Genomic DNA, 18,162 nt, shown 5'->3' with positions numbered 1-18,162 from the left:
ATTTCTCACTAGCCACATAAGTTGTTCTCATGACCTTTGAACCCTGAGATCATTGAACCGATTGGCTGGAAGGGACTAAGCTACTGTCCCAGGGTCAATATGTTTAGATTCCAACAAACTATTGATTGTGATAAAAAAAAATTGCGATTAATCCAGATTGAGAAAAAAATGCCATTCGTTGTATCCTTGTCTTTGTGAACAAGAGTTTTGTGAAGTTTGTCTGTCTTTTATTTGACAGTGGGCAGTTTGTCTTTGGTTGATGAAATATTGATCTTACTCCACGTATCGAAAAATACTTCACAAGCACTGCCTACAACTGACTGCATTTCGCACACTAACATTGCATAGAGAAAGAACAAAAAAATTGTCACTCTAGCATGCAATCCTGAAATAACTTGATTTGGTTTGTAATGTTTGAATAAAAATGTAGCCAAGTCAATGCCACTATATTGTGCATTTGAGACTTTCCAAATTACCCTGCCAACCCGAGATTTTCCATTTAACTTCACATTTATTCTATTAAATACATGTTATGCTGTTAGAAATCAGTGAGGAGTGCACTTTCTTTTCTAAATCAATTCTAACAGCAAATATATCTGGTCAAATTTTAAAAAAAAATCTATTTAGCCCTCATTTGTTTATCTGTGACCATTATTTTTTCAAAACATGACAATAACAGGATGGACAGTAACACAACATGATCGAGCTTGTTCTGGACACATTATGAAAGGTCATTGTCAAAGCCCTCATTTTAAAATAAATAAAAAATAAATTATATAAAAATAATGCCAGAGATCATTTTCTCACATGGGGGGGAAATTACTCGGTAAATAGTTTTGATCCATTCTACCAGCATGCAGCAAAACTCCAAAAATGTGGAGCCAAAATCTGTTTAGGCATGCTTTTGGTGCTTGTACTGAACACTTTTGTGATAAGGTGTTTCTAAACTTTCAATGATCTAACCTGGAGGGCACCATCTCCCGTCAATTTTCAGGAGTTACAATATCTGCAGGGAGCTCATGGGGGTGGGGGTTGCAAACCACCGGTTCTGTTTCTGGCAGTCAGTTTTTCCCATTTGCCCCTTTCCTTCTCAAAAAATTTCTTTCTGTGTCAGTATTACAACATTACCGAAATCGTCTTGCTATCTCAGCTCCTTTTGATCTCATATCATGAAAAAACAAATTCAAAATGTTCCCTTGAACACTTTAATAGGGAGTCCTGGTAAACTTGGTTTACCTATCAAATGAGACTCGCTGATAAATTTGTACTATATATACAGTATAGCACATACAGAATGTGTTATACAGTGAAGAAAATAAGTATTTGAACACCCTGCTATATTGGAAGTTCAAGACTTTACAAATGAAAAATCTCAAGGTACACCACCATACAAAAATGTCACAAAAACTAAATACATTAATTGTTCTATGCATTTATTGCCATTTAATAGAAGACCATTAATTTATTCTGAATGTCACTATGCCTCACTGGCATAAATAAACTAACAAAGATACATTATTTATTATAAATATACACTATAATGTCTGTAAAAGCATTAACATTATCAGCATGTGGCCTAAACTGTCTTTCCTGTCATGAACCACATCTACCCTGTCATGGAACGCTTACTGACAGGATGGACATTTTTGGCAAATGTTACCATTTTATGAGCACATGGTGGGCCATCACTTAGCAACATGATTGAAGTAGTAAGGAGACTCTGTACTGATTAACACATTTAGTTTGAATTTATGAAAGGTTTTTATGCGAATTGATATTTTGCTATGACAGTGTGGAGATGGTAAGATTGACATTTAATGACTGTACACCTAATATGCTGAAAATTAAGAACCACAAGTCTTCACTCAAGGAATACAAAATGCTGGTTGTGATAATGAAAGCATCAGCTGGTTTCTTAAAGGTACAATTAGCCCAAAATGACCGGGTGGACAGTAAATGTCCAATACTATTATTAAAATGGATTATACATGTTCAAAACGACTATTTTTATCAAGTAAGTTGACAATTAAACCATGTAATTTTTAAAATGTATTTATTTTATTTAGTATCATTTAACCACTTATTACACACTGAAGTTGGCAGAACAGTGTGTGGGACCTGCCAAAACCACATGTATCCAGGAGGAGAGAAATTGATATAAAATGATAGAAACCCATTTTAAGAGACTTTGTATCGATATGTGTGCAAATCTTTGGTCACTTATCATAAGACCTCGGGGTTTTATTACGGTATTCCACTACATTTTCATGATGACACTGATTATGACGACACCAGTGGCAGTTTATAGTGATATTTGACTCACCCATCATTATTTTAAATGGTATTAGACCATGTGTAATCCATTTTTTCAATGTAAAGTAAAGGTCCAGAGTTTTGTCCTTAAACTAATTCTTTGTTTCTCCACCCCCACCTCACAACACAAACAGACAATGTGCAGCCATTGGGGTTGACCACACCCACCCCTCCTCCACCTCCACCCCTGCCACCCAGCTCTTCTGTGACATTTGTGGCCACCCCCCCAGCCACCACGCCGGCTGCTACCCCCACCACGCCGTCAGGACACCCTCCCCCACCGCCGGCTCCACCTTTGCCTCCTACATTGACTCCGGCTGGGACACCTACTTCCCCACCCGGGCCACCTCCTCCACTTGGGGCCCCGACACCTCCCCCAGCACCTCCCCTTCCCGCTGGCCTATTCTGTCCTCCAGAAGACCGCCCCATCTCAGGCCTGGCTGCCGCCCTCACAGGGGCCAAGTTGCGCAAAGTTCCAAGGGTGAGCAAAGTTTTATGGCTCATAATCACTTCATTGTTTCAGAATCAGAATCAGTTTTATTGGCCAAGTGTGTAAAAACACACAATGAATTTTTCTCCGGCAGTCGGTGCTACCCTGGTACGACATTCAGGACAAAGAACAAGGAACAACATAGCAACAAGAACAAAGAACAAATTTCTGTTTATTGGAACTATTTCTTTGCCAATTCCTTTTCTTGAATACATTGTACTTCAAATATGCACTGACCAATTACCAGAGGTGAATAGAGTAGACAAAAAAATGTACTCAAGAAAGACAACAGTTACTTTAGGATGATATGACAAGTTAAAGTAGTCCTCCAGATAACTGAGTAAGAGTAAGAAAGAAAGGAATGGAAAAAAAAAGAATACTAATTTCAAGCATTATCCTTCTGGACTCTGTGTAGGCCATTTGTGTCCACCTCAAACAGTTTCAGCTGTGTTATGCAAATTTGTTAAAACATAGCAAAGGGAGAGATTTTTGTCTGATTTTGTCATTTCCAACCTCTGGATATTTCATTAAATCAATAATATACTGTGGGCACCATATTGTCAATTTTGGACTTTACACCTATCAATTATTTTATTCACAGTCTTATTTAATATATTGAATCATTGATTTTGTTAATGGATTTTATTCCACACAAAAATGTCAACCAACAAGCTGAAATGGAAGTAAAATCAAGCTTAAGGACTGAACAGCGATGAGCCACAACATAATGGCCAAAGATGAGTTTGAATGTGATCTGTGACTTCTGAACACAGCTGCTAGTTATAAGATGGAGTGCATTCATGTGAAATCAGATTTATTTTAAGTTTACTTAAATATTATTTAACCATGTAAAAGACCAGTTAAAACAGAGCATCTCTTTTGTAATGGTGACACGGCCAATATGGCAGCAAGTTAAATATCAAGTGCAATTCAATCACATTCAAGTTTATTTCAGTTGTTTTTCACTTACCCTATCAAAAAAGATGCAAAAAAAGAGTGGTACAAATTCATGGTCAAATTAATGGTAGTTAGTTTTTTTAAATGATTTATCTTGGGGTAAATTATTATACAACTTAAAAACCTCGCCTTTGAACAGGGGTGTGGAGACTTCTGTTTAATCACTGTAGCCTTGTTCCTGTTTTTTTTTTTTTTAATCTGCTTGGTGAGTCTGTAGTGTTATACTGCCTAAGTATGTTGGAACTGAATATGCCTGATATTTTTACTATCCAAAGTTTTAATTTTACAAAGTTTCACTCTTGTTCTGATTAAAAATATAAATAAGTTATTCACGAGTTATTCACTATGTTGTAGCAGTTTTTTTTTTCATTGCGTTCTTTCTCACTCTGACTCACTTATTCGGAGGATTACTTTTACTCATCATATCATCCTAAAATAACTGTAGTCTTTGAGTACATTTTTCTGTATACTCTATTCACCTCTGATAATTGGTCAGTGCATATTTGAAGTACAATGTATTACAAAAAGGAATTGGCAAACCTTAAGTAAGATACCATCAATGCTAAACTGCAGTGTTTGACATGAAAACAGACTTTTTTGACCCACGTTAAAGCTTAAACACAAACACCCATGCAGAGTTACACTATTTTTTTATCTTAGACACATCTTTTAATCAAATAATTAGGAGATTGTTTCACCTAGACTGCGTATTAATAATTAGTCCTTCATCCTATTGAGACATTTTGCACAACTCTGTGCTTCCAACTTTGTGGGCATAGTTTGACAAAGGCCTTCCCAGATGAGTGTGCAGTTGTTGATTATGTCAAACGTGGATCCATAATTTTTGTCCAAAACTATACAACATGTGAGTTACTTAGAGGAAGTATTATGGAAAATGTTTTCAGAGTGATGACGCTGGAGCCGCTCTGGCAGCAGCCTTGTTGGGGACACCTGGGACTGTGGGGGCCAAATCAGAGTCCAGAGGCAATGGCCCTCTCCCTGGAGGAGGCGGCCTAATGGAGGAAATGAGCGCTTTATTAGCTAGAAGGTACCAACTTGGATTTTTTTTTTTTTACACTTCCGTTCATTTAACTCTGTCTGTGGCATTGTACTGGAAATAGCAAATTAAAGAAACCATACCAATGCCTCAGGATTGCTCTTGTCCTTTGCAGAAGAAGAATTGCTGAAAAGGGCTCTTCACCTGAACCCGACCAGCGATCTGTCAGTATAATCAGAGCTCTTATATACTTTTTTTTCTATACCTATACACACACACACACACACACACGCACGCACGCACCCACCCACACGCACACACTGTTGAAGGTTTACACACACTATGAAAAAACACACAATTAATTTTGTGCCACACTTCAAACAATCTGCTTCCTTGTTTGAAATCTGGATGAGCCAAAATTTCCTTCAACTAAACCACAACAAAACTGAAATAATTGTTTTTGGCAATAAAGAAAAGAGAATTGCTGTTTGTAAACACCCTGACTCTCTATCTTTAAAATCAAAGAATAAGTCTGAAACCTTGGTGTTCTGATAGATTCCAACCTGAACTTCAACACCCATATCAATTAATTACTAAACCTGCCTTATTACCATCTGAAGAACGTATCGAGAGTGAAGCCTTGCATGTGTCAAGCAGACCAGGAGACTTTTATCTGAAGTAGACTTGACTATTGTAATGATCTTCTGACTGGGCTCCCCAAAAAGAGCATTAAACAGCTGCAGCTTGTTCAGAATGCTGCAGCTCAGGTTGTGACGTGAACAAAGCGGTCAGAGCATATAACTCCAATTATAAAGTCCTTGCACTGGTTCCCAGTCAGTTGGAGTATAGATTTTAAAGTTCTGATACTGGTTTATAAATTACAAAATGGTTTAGGTCCTGAATACATGAAAAAAATACAAACCCAGTAGGGCTCTGAGATCGACTAACTCAGAGCTAATAATGGAGTGCAAAGTCCAAGCAAACATGCTGAAGCATCATTTCGCTACTATGCTCAAAAAATATGGAATAAGTTGCCAACAGAGGTGACTTCAGCCCCAAATGTGAGTGTTTTCAAATCCAGATTAAAACCTTTTTTTTCCCTCATGTGTTTTAGAGTACTTCCATTTTTCAGTGATACTTCTTGCAATAAAAGCTTTTTTAATTGTACTTTTTCAAATTCATTGAGTTATCTTTTGTATGAAATGTGGTCTTCAAATAAATTTGCTTTTCTTTGCTTAGAAACCTCTTGTCTGTCCAACAGGAGGAGGGGGAGACAACCACCATCCCGAAAGTGTCAGCTTGTAGCACACCAGGTGGGCACCATGAGAGACAAACAGCAACACTGAAGGACCAGAGAGCAGAATATATCAATCTTCTTAACACAAGGATCTTGGTTTTACTTATGAGTTAACTTGTTTTTATTTCTCCAGACATGCCCAGGAAGCCATGGGAAAGAACAAACAACAATACTATGAATGGTAGCAAATCACCAGTTATTGGAAGGTACTGTACCTTGCGGCTACTCAACTAACCTAGATACAATAATGGCATCTATCTATCTATCTATCTATCTATCTATCTATCTATCTATCTATCTATCTATCTATCTATCTATCTATCTATCTATCTATCTGTCTATCTGTCTATCTGTCTATCTGTCTGTCTGTCTGTCTGTCTGTCTGTCTGTCTGTCTGTCTGTCTGTCTGTCTATCTATTGGTTTATCTGTCTGTCTGTATGTCTGTCTTGAGGAGGATTTTGGCTAATTTGTAATTAAATGTTTTGTGGACTGTAAGTAGATGTTATCTTCTAAATGTGCTTTGGAACCACAAAAATAAGACCCTTTTAGTACATTGGCATATTGCAGAAGTAGCTCTGGCTAGATTCAGCACTGTTTGGGTTGCCCAGAGCTTGCTAACATTCCTATAGCCTATGTTGGCTTAATGTGCTCACCTGACTTTTACTAGTTTACTGCTGGAATATGAGCAGAAGTGGTGAAAATTTTGTGTTTATCAATATTTTAATTATGATTGAGGACAAGACTATGTTATTCTTAGTTGGGGCAAAGTTTTTATCACATGAAATGACACACATAAGGCAATTTATCAGAAACAGTATGTGCTTTCGTTGAAGTAAGGTTATTTTGAATACCTGACGCAAACTGGACTATGGTCAAAGAAGTACAGTACATGTTTTTGCTCACATTCCAATTTCTTCTTTACACTTTTGAAATTTATTCTTTTGGCTTATTTAGGAACCTGTTGTTTGGGTTTTTTTTTTTTTCTCAACAGAAAAAAAACACACTTTCAGGAATTATTTTCTGTGTTGAAGCAAAAACCTTATTGACTCCAAATGATATCAAACAAAGGGTCATTTTGTTGCAGATTTGTTCTCCTCATTGTTGGTTACTGATTTACTGACATCTGGGCTGTTTTCTATCCAGTAGACGAAGGGAATCGGAATCTCATTTTTTTTAAGTCAACATTTTTAATGGCTGTATTTGGGCTTTATAATCAGAGGCTGAAATTGTAGTAGTTTTTTCAGAGAAGTGACTGATTAATCAAGTGGATAATGGCATTTGCTCTGAATGTTGTTAGGAGTGATAGATACAAGCCTTCAATAGGTGGACGTTTAGCCATTTTTGTTAAGGCTAGTTTCTCTGAGTTTCTTTGTCTTAAAACATTTAAAATATTTGCCCTCAACCATCTCTTTGGGTAATAGTGCCGTCTGTGAAAAACTGCTAGTTGTGAGAGTATGAGTTGCAGGTTCTAGTTAATCGCATCAAATATATTTTTATCAGAGTTGTAATATCACTGACCAATTTGAGTCTCAATTGGTTTAACAATCTGTCTGATGGTCTTAAAAACCTGTATTTTAACCAAAGCCTCACACAATGGACCTTTCCGACTGGCGATCTTGAGTACCGCCCCCTTACCTTACAGTTGCCATGTCCCACAGGCTTCCAAAATGGCAACTAAACAGAAGAGCTTTGAAGTCGATTCTCTCATCACGTATTCCAGATAATATTGTGGTATGTTTTTTGCCAAATGCGTCTGACTTGTCCAGGAGAGTTCTACAGAGAGGTCTCAAATATTTCACGCAAGGTTATGTACACTGAATTAAGATTTTGGATGGAGCAGGACGGAATGTCAGAATTACAGCAAAATGTTGGCGATCAATGCAAAAAAAGTTTAACACCTCACAAACTTCGTATTGAAATCCAACAGAATAAAATAGTGGAATTGTACTGCAAATGTAAAGCAGGGTGAGTACTTTTTACTTGGAAATATCATGAGTAATATCATTGTAGTCTTTAGAAATGAATTAAGTTTGATTTTCTACAAGTGCATTTAAACAATGGTGATTTACTCAGTCAGTACAGTAGTCACCAGATTGTAATCGAACCCAGTTCTCTGTCTTAAAAGTCTGATGTGATACAAATAGGCAAATAGAAATTTCTCTTGCATGACATCGCGCATTTACATATCAGTAACCTGACTCTTCGGCATAAAACAGAACACACTTCATTCGGCAGGTCAGTGATACACTAACAAAGCGAAAGTTGTTCTCCTGCAATGTATAAAGCACTGATAATTAAATCAAACTCAGAGAAGATACTTCTCCCTTACCTTCGAACATACAGCCTTGTGTTTGTTGATATTGTTCACATTTAGTTGTACGTACGGTCTTCCGCCAGCCTTAATTCATTATAGACACTTCCTCAACTGTGTTGGAGGCTTTGGAAAATGAATCAAATGACCATATTCTTCGTAACATTAATGTCAAGAACGAGACTCGAGGGCGGACCCAAATGCATGACTCAGGTGACAGGTAAGCAGTGAGGAATAAGCCTTTATTCATTCCAGCTTCAGTTACCAGGGAGTAATTCCAAACAAGCAACAGGATCAGAAGGGAGAGGCTTACGGGTTAGGTCAGGAGACAGGCGTTGATCGGTACACAGAAGGTCGGCGTCAGGAGTACGGAGGTGCGGGAACGAGGCATGCGAGGCAACGATCTGGCGAAGACCAGTCGCCCCCAGGGTCCTATAAATACCGAGGTTAATCAGTCAGGATGAGGCGTATGTGTGCGGGTCCTAATCAGCGCCGGTGTGCGGGCTACGCCCAGCCAGGACTGGAAGGCAGGATCAAGAGAGTACCCTCCCTCCCCCTTAACGGACAACTCCAGACGGCCCAGGAGGATAAGGATGGGCCGCGTGGAAGTCCCTGATGAGGATGGGGTCTACGAAGAAGCAGGAGGGGATCCAGGAATGCTCCTCTGGGCCGTACCCAATCCCAAGTACTGGACCCCCCTGCCCCTGCGACGAGAAGACAGCAGCCGGCACACAGAATACACCGGACCGCCATCCACCATGCGGGGGAGCGGGGGGGTTGACCGAAGGAACCAGCAGTGATGGACGGGTCGGGCGGTGCCTCCTCACGTGGAAGGTGGGGTGGACCCTCATCGACCTGGGGAGCTTCAGAGACACGGCGACAGGATTGATGATCTTGCTGATGGGGAACGGGCAAACAAACCTCGGGGCAAGTTTGCACGACTCCGTTCGCAGCGGAAGATCCTTAGTGGACAGCCACACTCGTTGTCCCACCTTGAGCGCCGGCGCCCCTCTACTCTTGAGGTCTGCTGCGGACTTGTAGGAGCTGCCCATGCGCAGCAGCGTCCTGCGTGCTGCCTCCCAGGTTCGCTTGCAGCGTCTTATCACTGCCAGGGAGGACGGCACCGCGGAGTCCATGGCTACCGAAGGAAACAGACAGGGGGGATAACCGTGCACGATGTGTAATGGAGTCATACCTGTGGAGGCGGAGGGCAGGGAGTTGTGAGCATACTCCACCCATCTGAGGTGCTGGCTCCAAGTACTGTGGTCCCAAGATGCCAAGCAGCGCAGGCCGGTCTCCAAGTCCTGGTTGACCCTCTCTGTCTGGCCGTTGGACTCCGGGTGGTGGCCTGAGGTCAGACTCGCTGAAGTGCCGATGAGGTTGCAGAACTCCCTCCAGAACCGGTATATGAACTGTGGTCCTCTGTCTGAAACGATATCCATCCGGAGCCCGTGATAGCAGACGACCTCGTCCAGCAGCAACTGGGCCGTCTGCTTGGCGGACGGGATCTTCAGGACCGGCATGAAATGTACCATCTTGGAGAACCGGTCGACTATGGAAAGTACCACCATGTTCCCCTGGGAGGGAGGTAACCCAGTGACGAAGTCCACCACGATATGTGACCATGGGCGAGAGGGAATAGGCAGAGGCTGCAGCTCTCCCAAAGGACGAAGGCGGAATATCTTGTTGGCCGCACACACCGGCCAGGCATTGACGTACTCTCTCACGTCCTTACCCAGGTTGGGCCACCAGAACCGTTCGACGACCGAGCGCGTCTTGCCCATGCCCGGGTGGCAGACCGTCTTGTTGGCGTGGGCCCAGTCAGTGACGTCCCCCCGCAGTGCTGGTACCACAAACAGGCGACCTGGAGGACAACGAGCGGGACCCGGGTGTCCCTCGGGGCCTCCTTCACCAATGTCTCGACCGCCCAGGTGAAACCGGACACGAAGCAGGCCTCCGGCAGGATTGGAACGCTCGCAGGCTCCACGCGATCCCCCTCGTGGATCTGCGTGAGTGCGTCCAGCTTGCCATTCTTAGAGCCTGGGCGGAAAGACAAGGTAAGTGAAAACGGGTGAAGAACATAGCCGACTTGGCCTGACGAGCGTTCAGCTGCTTCGCGGTCCTCAGATATTCCAGGTTCTTATGATCAGTGAGGACCACGAATAGTACATGCAACCAATGCTGCCACTATGAGTATCGGCGCGGTGGTAAAACTTCCCTTGAGCTTTTGGAAGGCCTCCTGACAGGTCCTGGTCCACTGGAAGGTGTTACGTGGGGATGTGAGAGTGTGCAGAGGGGCGGCAATGGTACTGAAGTTCCGTATGAACTTCCGGTAGAAGTTCGTGAAGCCAATGAACCTCTGCACGTCCTTCCTGCAAGCGGGAGTGGGCCACTGAAGGACCGCGTCGATCTTCCCGGGATACATTCAAATCTCCCCTTCTGCCAGGATGAACCCCAGGACACAGAGGCTCGGTGGAATTTGCACTTTTCCATATTCATGAACAGGTGGTGCTGTAGCAGCCGCTGAAGCACCTCTCTGACTTGTCTGATGTGGGAGGTCAGGTCCAAAGAAAAAAATCAAAATATCATCGAGGTACACCAACATTTTTATTCAGTTGCTCCCGAACCACGTCGTTGATGAAGCTTTGGAAAACGGTCGGTGCGTTAGTCAGTCCAAACGGCATCAACAAGTACTCGTAGTGTCCAGTGGGAATGTTGAATGCCGTCTTCCATTCGTCCCCCTCCCGAATCCGCACCAGACGGTATGCACTTCGCAGGTCCAACTTGGTGAAGATCCGGGCCCCCTGAAATAGTTTGAACGCAGTCGCAATCAAGGGAAGAGGGTACCTGTTCTTCACGGTGATGTCGTTGAGTCCTCGGTAGTCGATGCAGGGCCGTAGCGAAGCGTCCTTCTTAACGAAGAAGAACCCTGCACCGGCTGGTGAGGACGACGGGCGAATGAGGCCAGCTGCCAGCGACTCCTCGACGTACTTCCTCATGGCCTGGTGCTTTGTGTCCTGTTAGTGAAAACAACCTCCCTCGAGGGGGTGAGCTGCCGGGCAGAAGCGCAATGGCGCAATCATAAGGGCGATGCGGTGGCAGGGATCTAGCTTTCGCTTCTGAAAACACCTCCTTCAGGTCATGATAACAGAAGGGCACCGCGGTTAACTTTGGACTGGTACCAAGCTCCTCCTACTGTACGGGTGCGACCTGGATCCTCCCGTCCTCATGGACAACGAAGCACCGCTTGCGGCAATCTTCGCCCCATGCATTAATCTGACTCGTGGTCTAGTCAATATGTGGATTGTGTCCTTGAGCCACAGGCTCCCCAGGATGATATCACTAATTCGTGAATTGAAGACGTGGAAACTAATACATTCTGTGTGGGCGTGCGGAAAACCCATTCCTAAGGTCTGCATGCGGAACGTTACCCCACAGAGGAACTTGCGGTTGGCAGCGTAAGCATTGCGGAACCGCTACGTCAGAAAGGTCGCCGCGCCCAACGCCGCAACCACACGGCGGTTGATCAAATTAGCGTCAGAGCCTGAGTCGATGAACGCTGACACGATAAACGAACGGCCCTCCGTGCTTAGTGTGAGTTGGAGAAGCGACCGACTTGACTCCGCCACGGTATACCGCACACATCCTGAGGCCGGGAGGCATCGGTCTGACCGAGCAATGGGCGATTAGGTGTCCCAAGCGTCCGGAGTAAAAACAGTGCCCCTCCCGTAAACAACGCATGGGCTCCTCTGCCGGCCGTCGAGGCCCTCCACCTGCATGGGCTCCGCCGCAGAAGGGAGAGTCGATGGTGGAAAGCAGCCGGAACGGACAGCCCCGTCTCTCATTCGGCCAGCGCATCCATTTGTCCCTGGACAACAAGTCTTTGGTCGACCTTGAGTGACAGTGCGATGAGTGCGTCCAACGAGGGAGGGAGATCCACAGCGGTGAGGGGACCGCGGATCTGCGGGGAGAGCCCCTGGAAGAAGGCGTCGTGGAGGGCTTTCTCGTTCCATCTGCTCTCGGCTGCCCGGATCCGGAACTCGATGGCGTATTCGGAAACGTGGCGTTGACCTTGGCGTAGCATCATAAGTGAGGCCACTGCTCTGTGTTCTGGCGCCACATACTGGAACACCTGTGTCAAGGCACAGACAAAGGCTGTCCAGGAACGACACATCTCCGAGTTGCAGCTCCATTCCGCCGTGGCACACGCCTCCGCCCTTCCCGTCATGTGAGAGATGACAAAGGCGATCAGGGAGCGGTCCGTAGGGAAAGCGGACGACTGTAGTTTGAAATGGAGGTTGCACTGGGCGAGAAAGGGCTTGACGTTGCTCGAGTTGCCCGAGAAACGTTCTGGTCGGGAGAGAGGTGTAATGCATGGAGCAGGCGGAGCAGACGGAGCGAGCTGAACCAGGGCAGCAGCCGGAATGGCCGCCGTCGTCGTAGCAGCGCTAGCTTGGGAGGCTTGCGACGGCTCCAGATCTCATGGAGTCTCTGATTAATCCCCTGGAGGGCGGCCTCCTGCTCAACCAGGGGTCTGCCCTGGACTTGCAACTAGCGGCGGATGGCATCAGAGTCGGCTGGGTCCATGTTATGGCCAGATTGTTCTGTCAAGAACGAGACTCAAGAGGGTAGACCAAAATGCAGGACTCAGGTGACAGGTAAGCAGTGAGGAATAAGCCTTTATTCGTTCCAGCGTCAGTTACCAGGGAGTCAGTCCAAACAAGCCACACCCAGCCAGGACTTGAATGCAGGATCATGACAATTAACTTTTCCAAGTGCACGCTACTGACGACCAGCATTGCTTGTGGGACAATATGGCGAGAGGGGCGTGTCAAGCCAGGGGTTAAGAGAATGTGGCTATCTGATTGGCTATTATTGTACGAGTGATTGACTGGTAAGAAAGGTCCATTGAGCTCAGCCTAAACCCAAACAATCCCAAGATCATTATACTAACTCCACTATGTATGACTTTTGGTATGGTATTTTTTTCTGAAATACTGTGCTATATTTACACCAGATGTAACAATGTTACAAAGAACTCAGCATTGATCTCATCAGTCCACCTAAAATATCCCAAAGGTCATGGGAATCATCAAGATGAACTTCTTTTTTCTTTCATTTTGGTCAGCAGTGTTTTTTGTCTTAAAGTCCTGCCATAGATGCCATTTTTGCCCAGTCCCTTCCTTTTTGTTGTGTCAGCAACATTGAAGTTAAGTGAGGCAAGGGAGGCCTTCAGTCCTTTACAAGTTTTCCTGAGCTCTTGGTGGAGTCATTGCTGTTCTCTTGTGGTAATCTTTGTAAGACAGCCACTCTTTGAAAAATTCATCACTGTTCCAATTTTTTTCTCTCCATGTGAGGATAATGGCTCTCCCTAAGGTTTCCTGGCATCCTAAATCTTTAGACATGCCTTGAAATAAAGTAACTACACTTAATTTCTTGACTCTTATATTTATTTGGATCATGTAATTTAGTTGCATCTAATTTTATTTTTTAGGGTTTTTTTTGTCTGGCTTGTTTTTGTCAGGACAGATTCTGTTTTAGTGATTTCCTGAAAAAGAACCAAAAAACGTGGCTAGCCACATGATCAGCGGAATAATTACTTTTCTGAATTAATTTACTTTTAACTTTAATGGACAGGTCATCGATTTTTTTTTCCTTAGTAAATTAATTCACCGTTTAGAAATTTACATGGGTTATATTTGTCTTATTAGTTTGATCTTAAATATTAAAGTGGGAAAACTGCAAAAATTGAATTTGAGAAGGGGGCCAATAATTTTTTGTGGCACTCTGTATGTACCTTTTACCTTGTTGTTTTGTAATTTATTTATTTTTTAAATTGCTAAACCTTACATTTTGCTTCAGTGTTTTTATTATTTTAATGACTTCTTTCTTATCAGGGCATCATTGGAAAACAAGGCTTGCTTTCAACTCACCCTGGAAAAAAATAGTTGAAATTGTGCCTTAACTAAAAAATTTATTAATTTAAAAAAGCAATTAAGGCAGGGCTTCCCAGTTTCATGCCATATTTTATACCTACAATTTATAAACGTGTGAGTTTTAGGTACAATTCTCCAAACATGGCTGTGGGCATGCAGAGATAAAATCAGGTATTTGTTAAGTCAGTGTCTCTGCTGCTCACACAGACGAGATTCTCCGTGGAGAAATCCCATGGCTACAGACTCCTCCAACAGGTAGACTGAGGACCAGTGACAGTTTGAGAACCCTTTCTTCTTGAGTCTTTCCTCTGTTTTTATTATGGAATTTGTTTAAATGGAAAGCAGTTACTTTTAAATGCTTTGACACAACCATTTGGAATGAATCCAGGTTTATCTTTGTAATTACACTTCCTTACATGATCAAACTGCAGTGCATCTCTGCTCATCTGTTGTTTGAAGAATGACAGTATGAGACTTTTTATGCATGCTGCTCTGCTTGCTGACTTCTAAACTGAAAACAGGGAAATCCAAATATGCATCACAAACATCTGTACACCCTCCTTCTAAATATAGAGGAACACCTAGTGGAGCATAGACTTGGCACTGTAATTATCATTGTAGCGCCAGAAGGCATCCAGAGATAAGGGCTGTACATTACTTTGTGTGTTAATGCACGCCTCTGTTCATGCACCGTTTTTGTGCTTGTAAATCCATGAACAAACCAGCCTATTCTAATGAATTTGGGACATTGTGTAAAACATAAAAACAAAATACAATGGTTTAGAAATCTTTCATTTTATCTTCAATTGAAGAGACTAAAAAGACTATCATATTTATGGAAGTAAATGTGTGCCAGGATTTGAATTAAAAATGCCACGGAATATTTTGTTGTAACAGTCACATTGGTTTTTCAAAGTGATCACATTTTCAATAGCTGTATTTCAGTTTAACTTTTCAATGTTAACAAAATCACCATTAAAAAAAAAAAAAAATCAACCTTCAAAATTCAAACGCAATATTCTCCTGAGATTCAACTGGTTACAATTCGCTGTCTGCAATTCAACTGTCTACAATTCACTGTCTGAAATTCATCATCTATTCAGTGTTCAGTGTTATGAAGACCTGAATTAACCCTGCCTTCTTAACACTGAATTTAGACTGTGACGGTTGAATGTTGTTTTTTGCAGATATTCACACATTTTTAATTTGAAACCTGCAATATGTTCCAAAAAACCTGGTACAGGAGCAAAGAGAGATTGGGGAAATTTGAGGAATGCTCAAAAACACCTCTTTGGAACAATTCACTGGTGAACAGGTTAATTGGAAACTGGTGAGCATCATGGTTGGATGTATCAGGAGCTTCCTCAAAAGGCTCAGCTGTTCACAAGCAAGGATAGGTTCACCACATTTGCTGTGGTCTGACAAGTGCACATTTAAAATTGTTTTTGGCAATCATAGACATGATGGGCCAAAGAGGAAAAAGACCACCAGATTTTTATCAGCGTTAGGTGATGAGGGTTTGTTAGTGCCCCTTGGCATGGGTAACTTCTATAAATGTGAACACACTATTAATGCTGAAAGGTATACACAGGTTTGGAGCAACATATGCTGGCATCCAAGCAGCAATTTCAGGGATGTCCTTGCTTATTTTAAAAAGGCCATGCTAAGGCATATTCTGCACATGTTGCAACAGTGTCGATTCTTCTTATAAGTGTACGTACTAAGCTGGCTGAATACAATGTTCCCCCGTTATCTGCAGGGGTTACGTTCCTTATACCCCCAACACGATAGAGTTCCTGAATGCTGCAAAGCATGCTGGGAGGATGTAAACAGTGTTTAAAGTGCACGTATTGCCAATTATTTCGTGAGTTATTCTTTTGTCTATTATTTGCTAGTGATACTCGTCTGTTTGGTTTGGTGTGATCATTTTAGTTTCGATGTGACACCCTGAGTGTGTACAACATCATCAAAAATGACCTGCCTATACATGGTGTGTGTGGGGCAATGTAAGCTTCTTCTGCTTACAGATATCAACTGCAATTGTTCCTCACTGCCGCATGAGTTGCATCATATGATAGCATACATGCACATTAAAACACTTGCTGGCACGCATGCTAACAGTGTAACTTTTGTATTTAGGTGTACTCTGGTGGTCAAGTGACACAATACATTTGGAAAGGTTGGAAGTCAGTGTGCACCTTAGGGGCGCCACATTTTAAGGCGTCATGTCTAACGTGACACCACTTCTATTTATAAGACAATCTAAGACCTTTATGATTGTGAAAATACGGTAAGTTTAAAAAAAACAAAAGAACCTTGGAGATCAAAATCCGCTATTATGCAGGATCGCAAATGGTGAACCTCAAATGGCCAAGGGTACACTGTATTTGGTGAGAGTGCAAAATACAACAACACAGACCCTGTACTATTGAGCAACTGATGTTGTCAATCAGGCAAGAATGGGAAAGAATTCCACCTACAAGTCTTCAACAGTTAAGGCCTCTTTATACTCCCACACTCACATTACATTGCATTACATGACCGTTGTATTGGGCCACAAAGGGGATAGATTGACGCCGTGCGCAGAATGCCGTGGAGATCTCTCGTCATTAGTTCATTTTAGTCACATGCAGTGATGTACTCAGCTTTCCTCTTGTTTTCAGACACTGCCACTGCTATTTTGATCGATTTTGCACTGTAATTAAACATCCAGAGCCTTTAGGAACTCTGCATGAATCGGATCCATCTGTGGAGACTAGCCACCAAGGAGCTTTTTAACCATGGTGGTGACCTCAATCCCAGAAATAGGAGAACCCGTTCTCAGAAACCCCAGACCTTGCTTCCTCATGGGTAGGTGTGTCTGCGATATCGAGGATTTCAAAGTATTGTTCTTCATGGCCTCACCGAACTCCTCCCAGTTTTGCCTCAGCAATCACCAAAGCTGCATTCCGCTTAGCCAGCCGGTACCACAGGCCATAAAGGCCCGATGGGACTCCTTCTTCAGTATCCCTCACTGCTGGCATCCATCAACGGGTCCTGGGATTGCCAACACTACAGACACCGACGACCTTACAGCCACACCTCTGATCGGCTGCTTTTGGAATGGTGCGGAACATGGTCCACTCAGACTCAATGTCCCCTGCTTCTGAAGACATGGTGTGAAGTTCTGCCGAAGGTGGGAGTTGATACTCCTTCTGATTTGGATAGATGTTCCCAGCAGATCTTCATAATATGTTTGTGGCTGCTAGGTCAGAGTGGGATTTTCGCCACCATAGGCACCAACAAAACACCATTTGGTCATTAATTGACAGTTCCACACCTCACTTCACCCGAGTCTCTAAGACATGCGGCTGCAAGTGCGATGACACGACTAAAAAAATATATCATTGAACTGCAAACCTAGGATGTCCTTGTGCTAAGTGCACGTATGGAGTCTTTTATGCTTGAACATGGTATTCATTATGGACTATGAGCACAGAAATCTAATAACTGAAAACCACATGTGGTCTGATCGGGGGGGGAGTGAGTTCCTTTCAATCACACCCCACCACGTCTTACTGTAATTGCCCACATGAGCATTGATGTCCTCCAGCAGAATGATGGACTCCCCAGCGGGAGAACTCCAGCAGGACCTCCAAAGAGATCCAAAAGTGTGGGTACTTGAGTGAGGGAAGAAAGGATAGGGTGATCGACAGCTGGATCTGTACAGCGTCTACTGGGAGACAAACTTTATATCAGTCTGTTGTGGTGAAGAAGGAGCTAAGTCGAAAAGCAAAGCTCTCTATTTATCAGTCAAGCTACTTTTCTACCCTCACCTATGGTCATTAACTGTGGGTTGTGACCAAATGAACAAGATCCTG

General features: G+C 43.1%; 1 protein-coding gene across 4 annotated transcripts in view; it reads left to right on the top strand.

The window, feature by feature from the left end:
* enah (ENAH actin regulator) overlaps positions 1-18,162 on the top strand; it is a 179,781-nt gene that overhangs the window by 151,914 nt on the left and 9,705 nt on the right. For all 4 annotated transcript variants that reach the window (XM_061812328.1, XM_061812327.1, XM_061812330.1 and 1 more), the window contains 5 exons: positions 2,448-2,794; positions 4,666-4,808; positions 4,933-4,981; positions 6,019-6,070; positions 6,188-6,260. In XM_061812328.1, coding sequence (XP_061668312.1) covers positions 2,448-2,794; positions 4,666-4,808; positions 4,933-4,981; positions 6,019-6,070; positions 6,188-6,260 — 664 coding nt within the window. The remainder of the gene's footprint in view (positions 1-2,447; positions 2,795-4,665; positions 4,809-4,932; positions 4,982-6,018; positions 6,071-6,187; positions 6,261-18,162) is intronic.

Source organism: Syngnathoides biaculeatus, chromosome 23, assembly GCF_019802595.1.
Source record: "Syngnathoides biaculeatus isolate LvHL_M chromosome 23, ASM1980259v1, whole genome shotgun sequence".
NCBI classification, from domain to species: Eukaryota; Metazoa; Chordata; class Actinopteri; order Syngnathiformes; family Syngnathidae; genus Syngnathoides; species Syngnathoides biaculeatus.
Note: the sequence above shows the minus strand (reverse complement) of the source record. Positions and strands in the feature narration are given on the sequence as shown.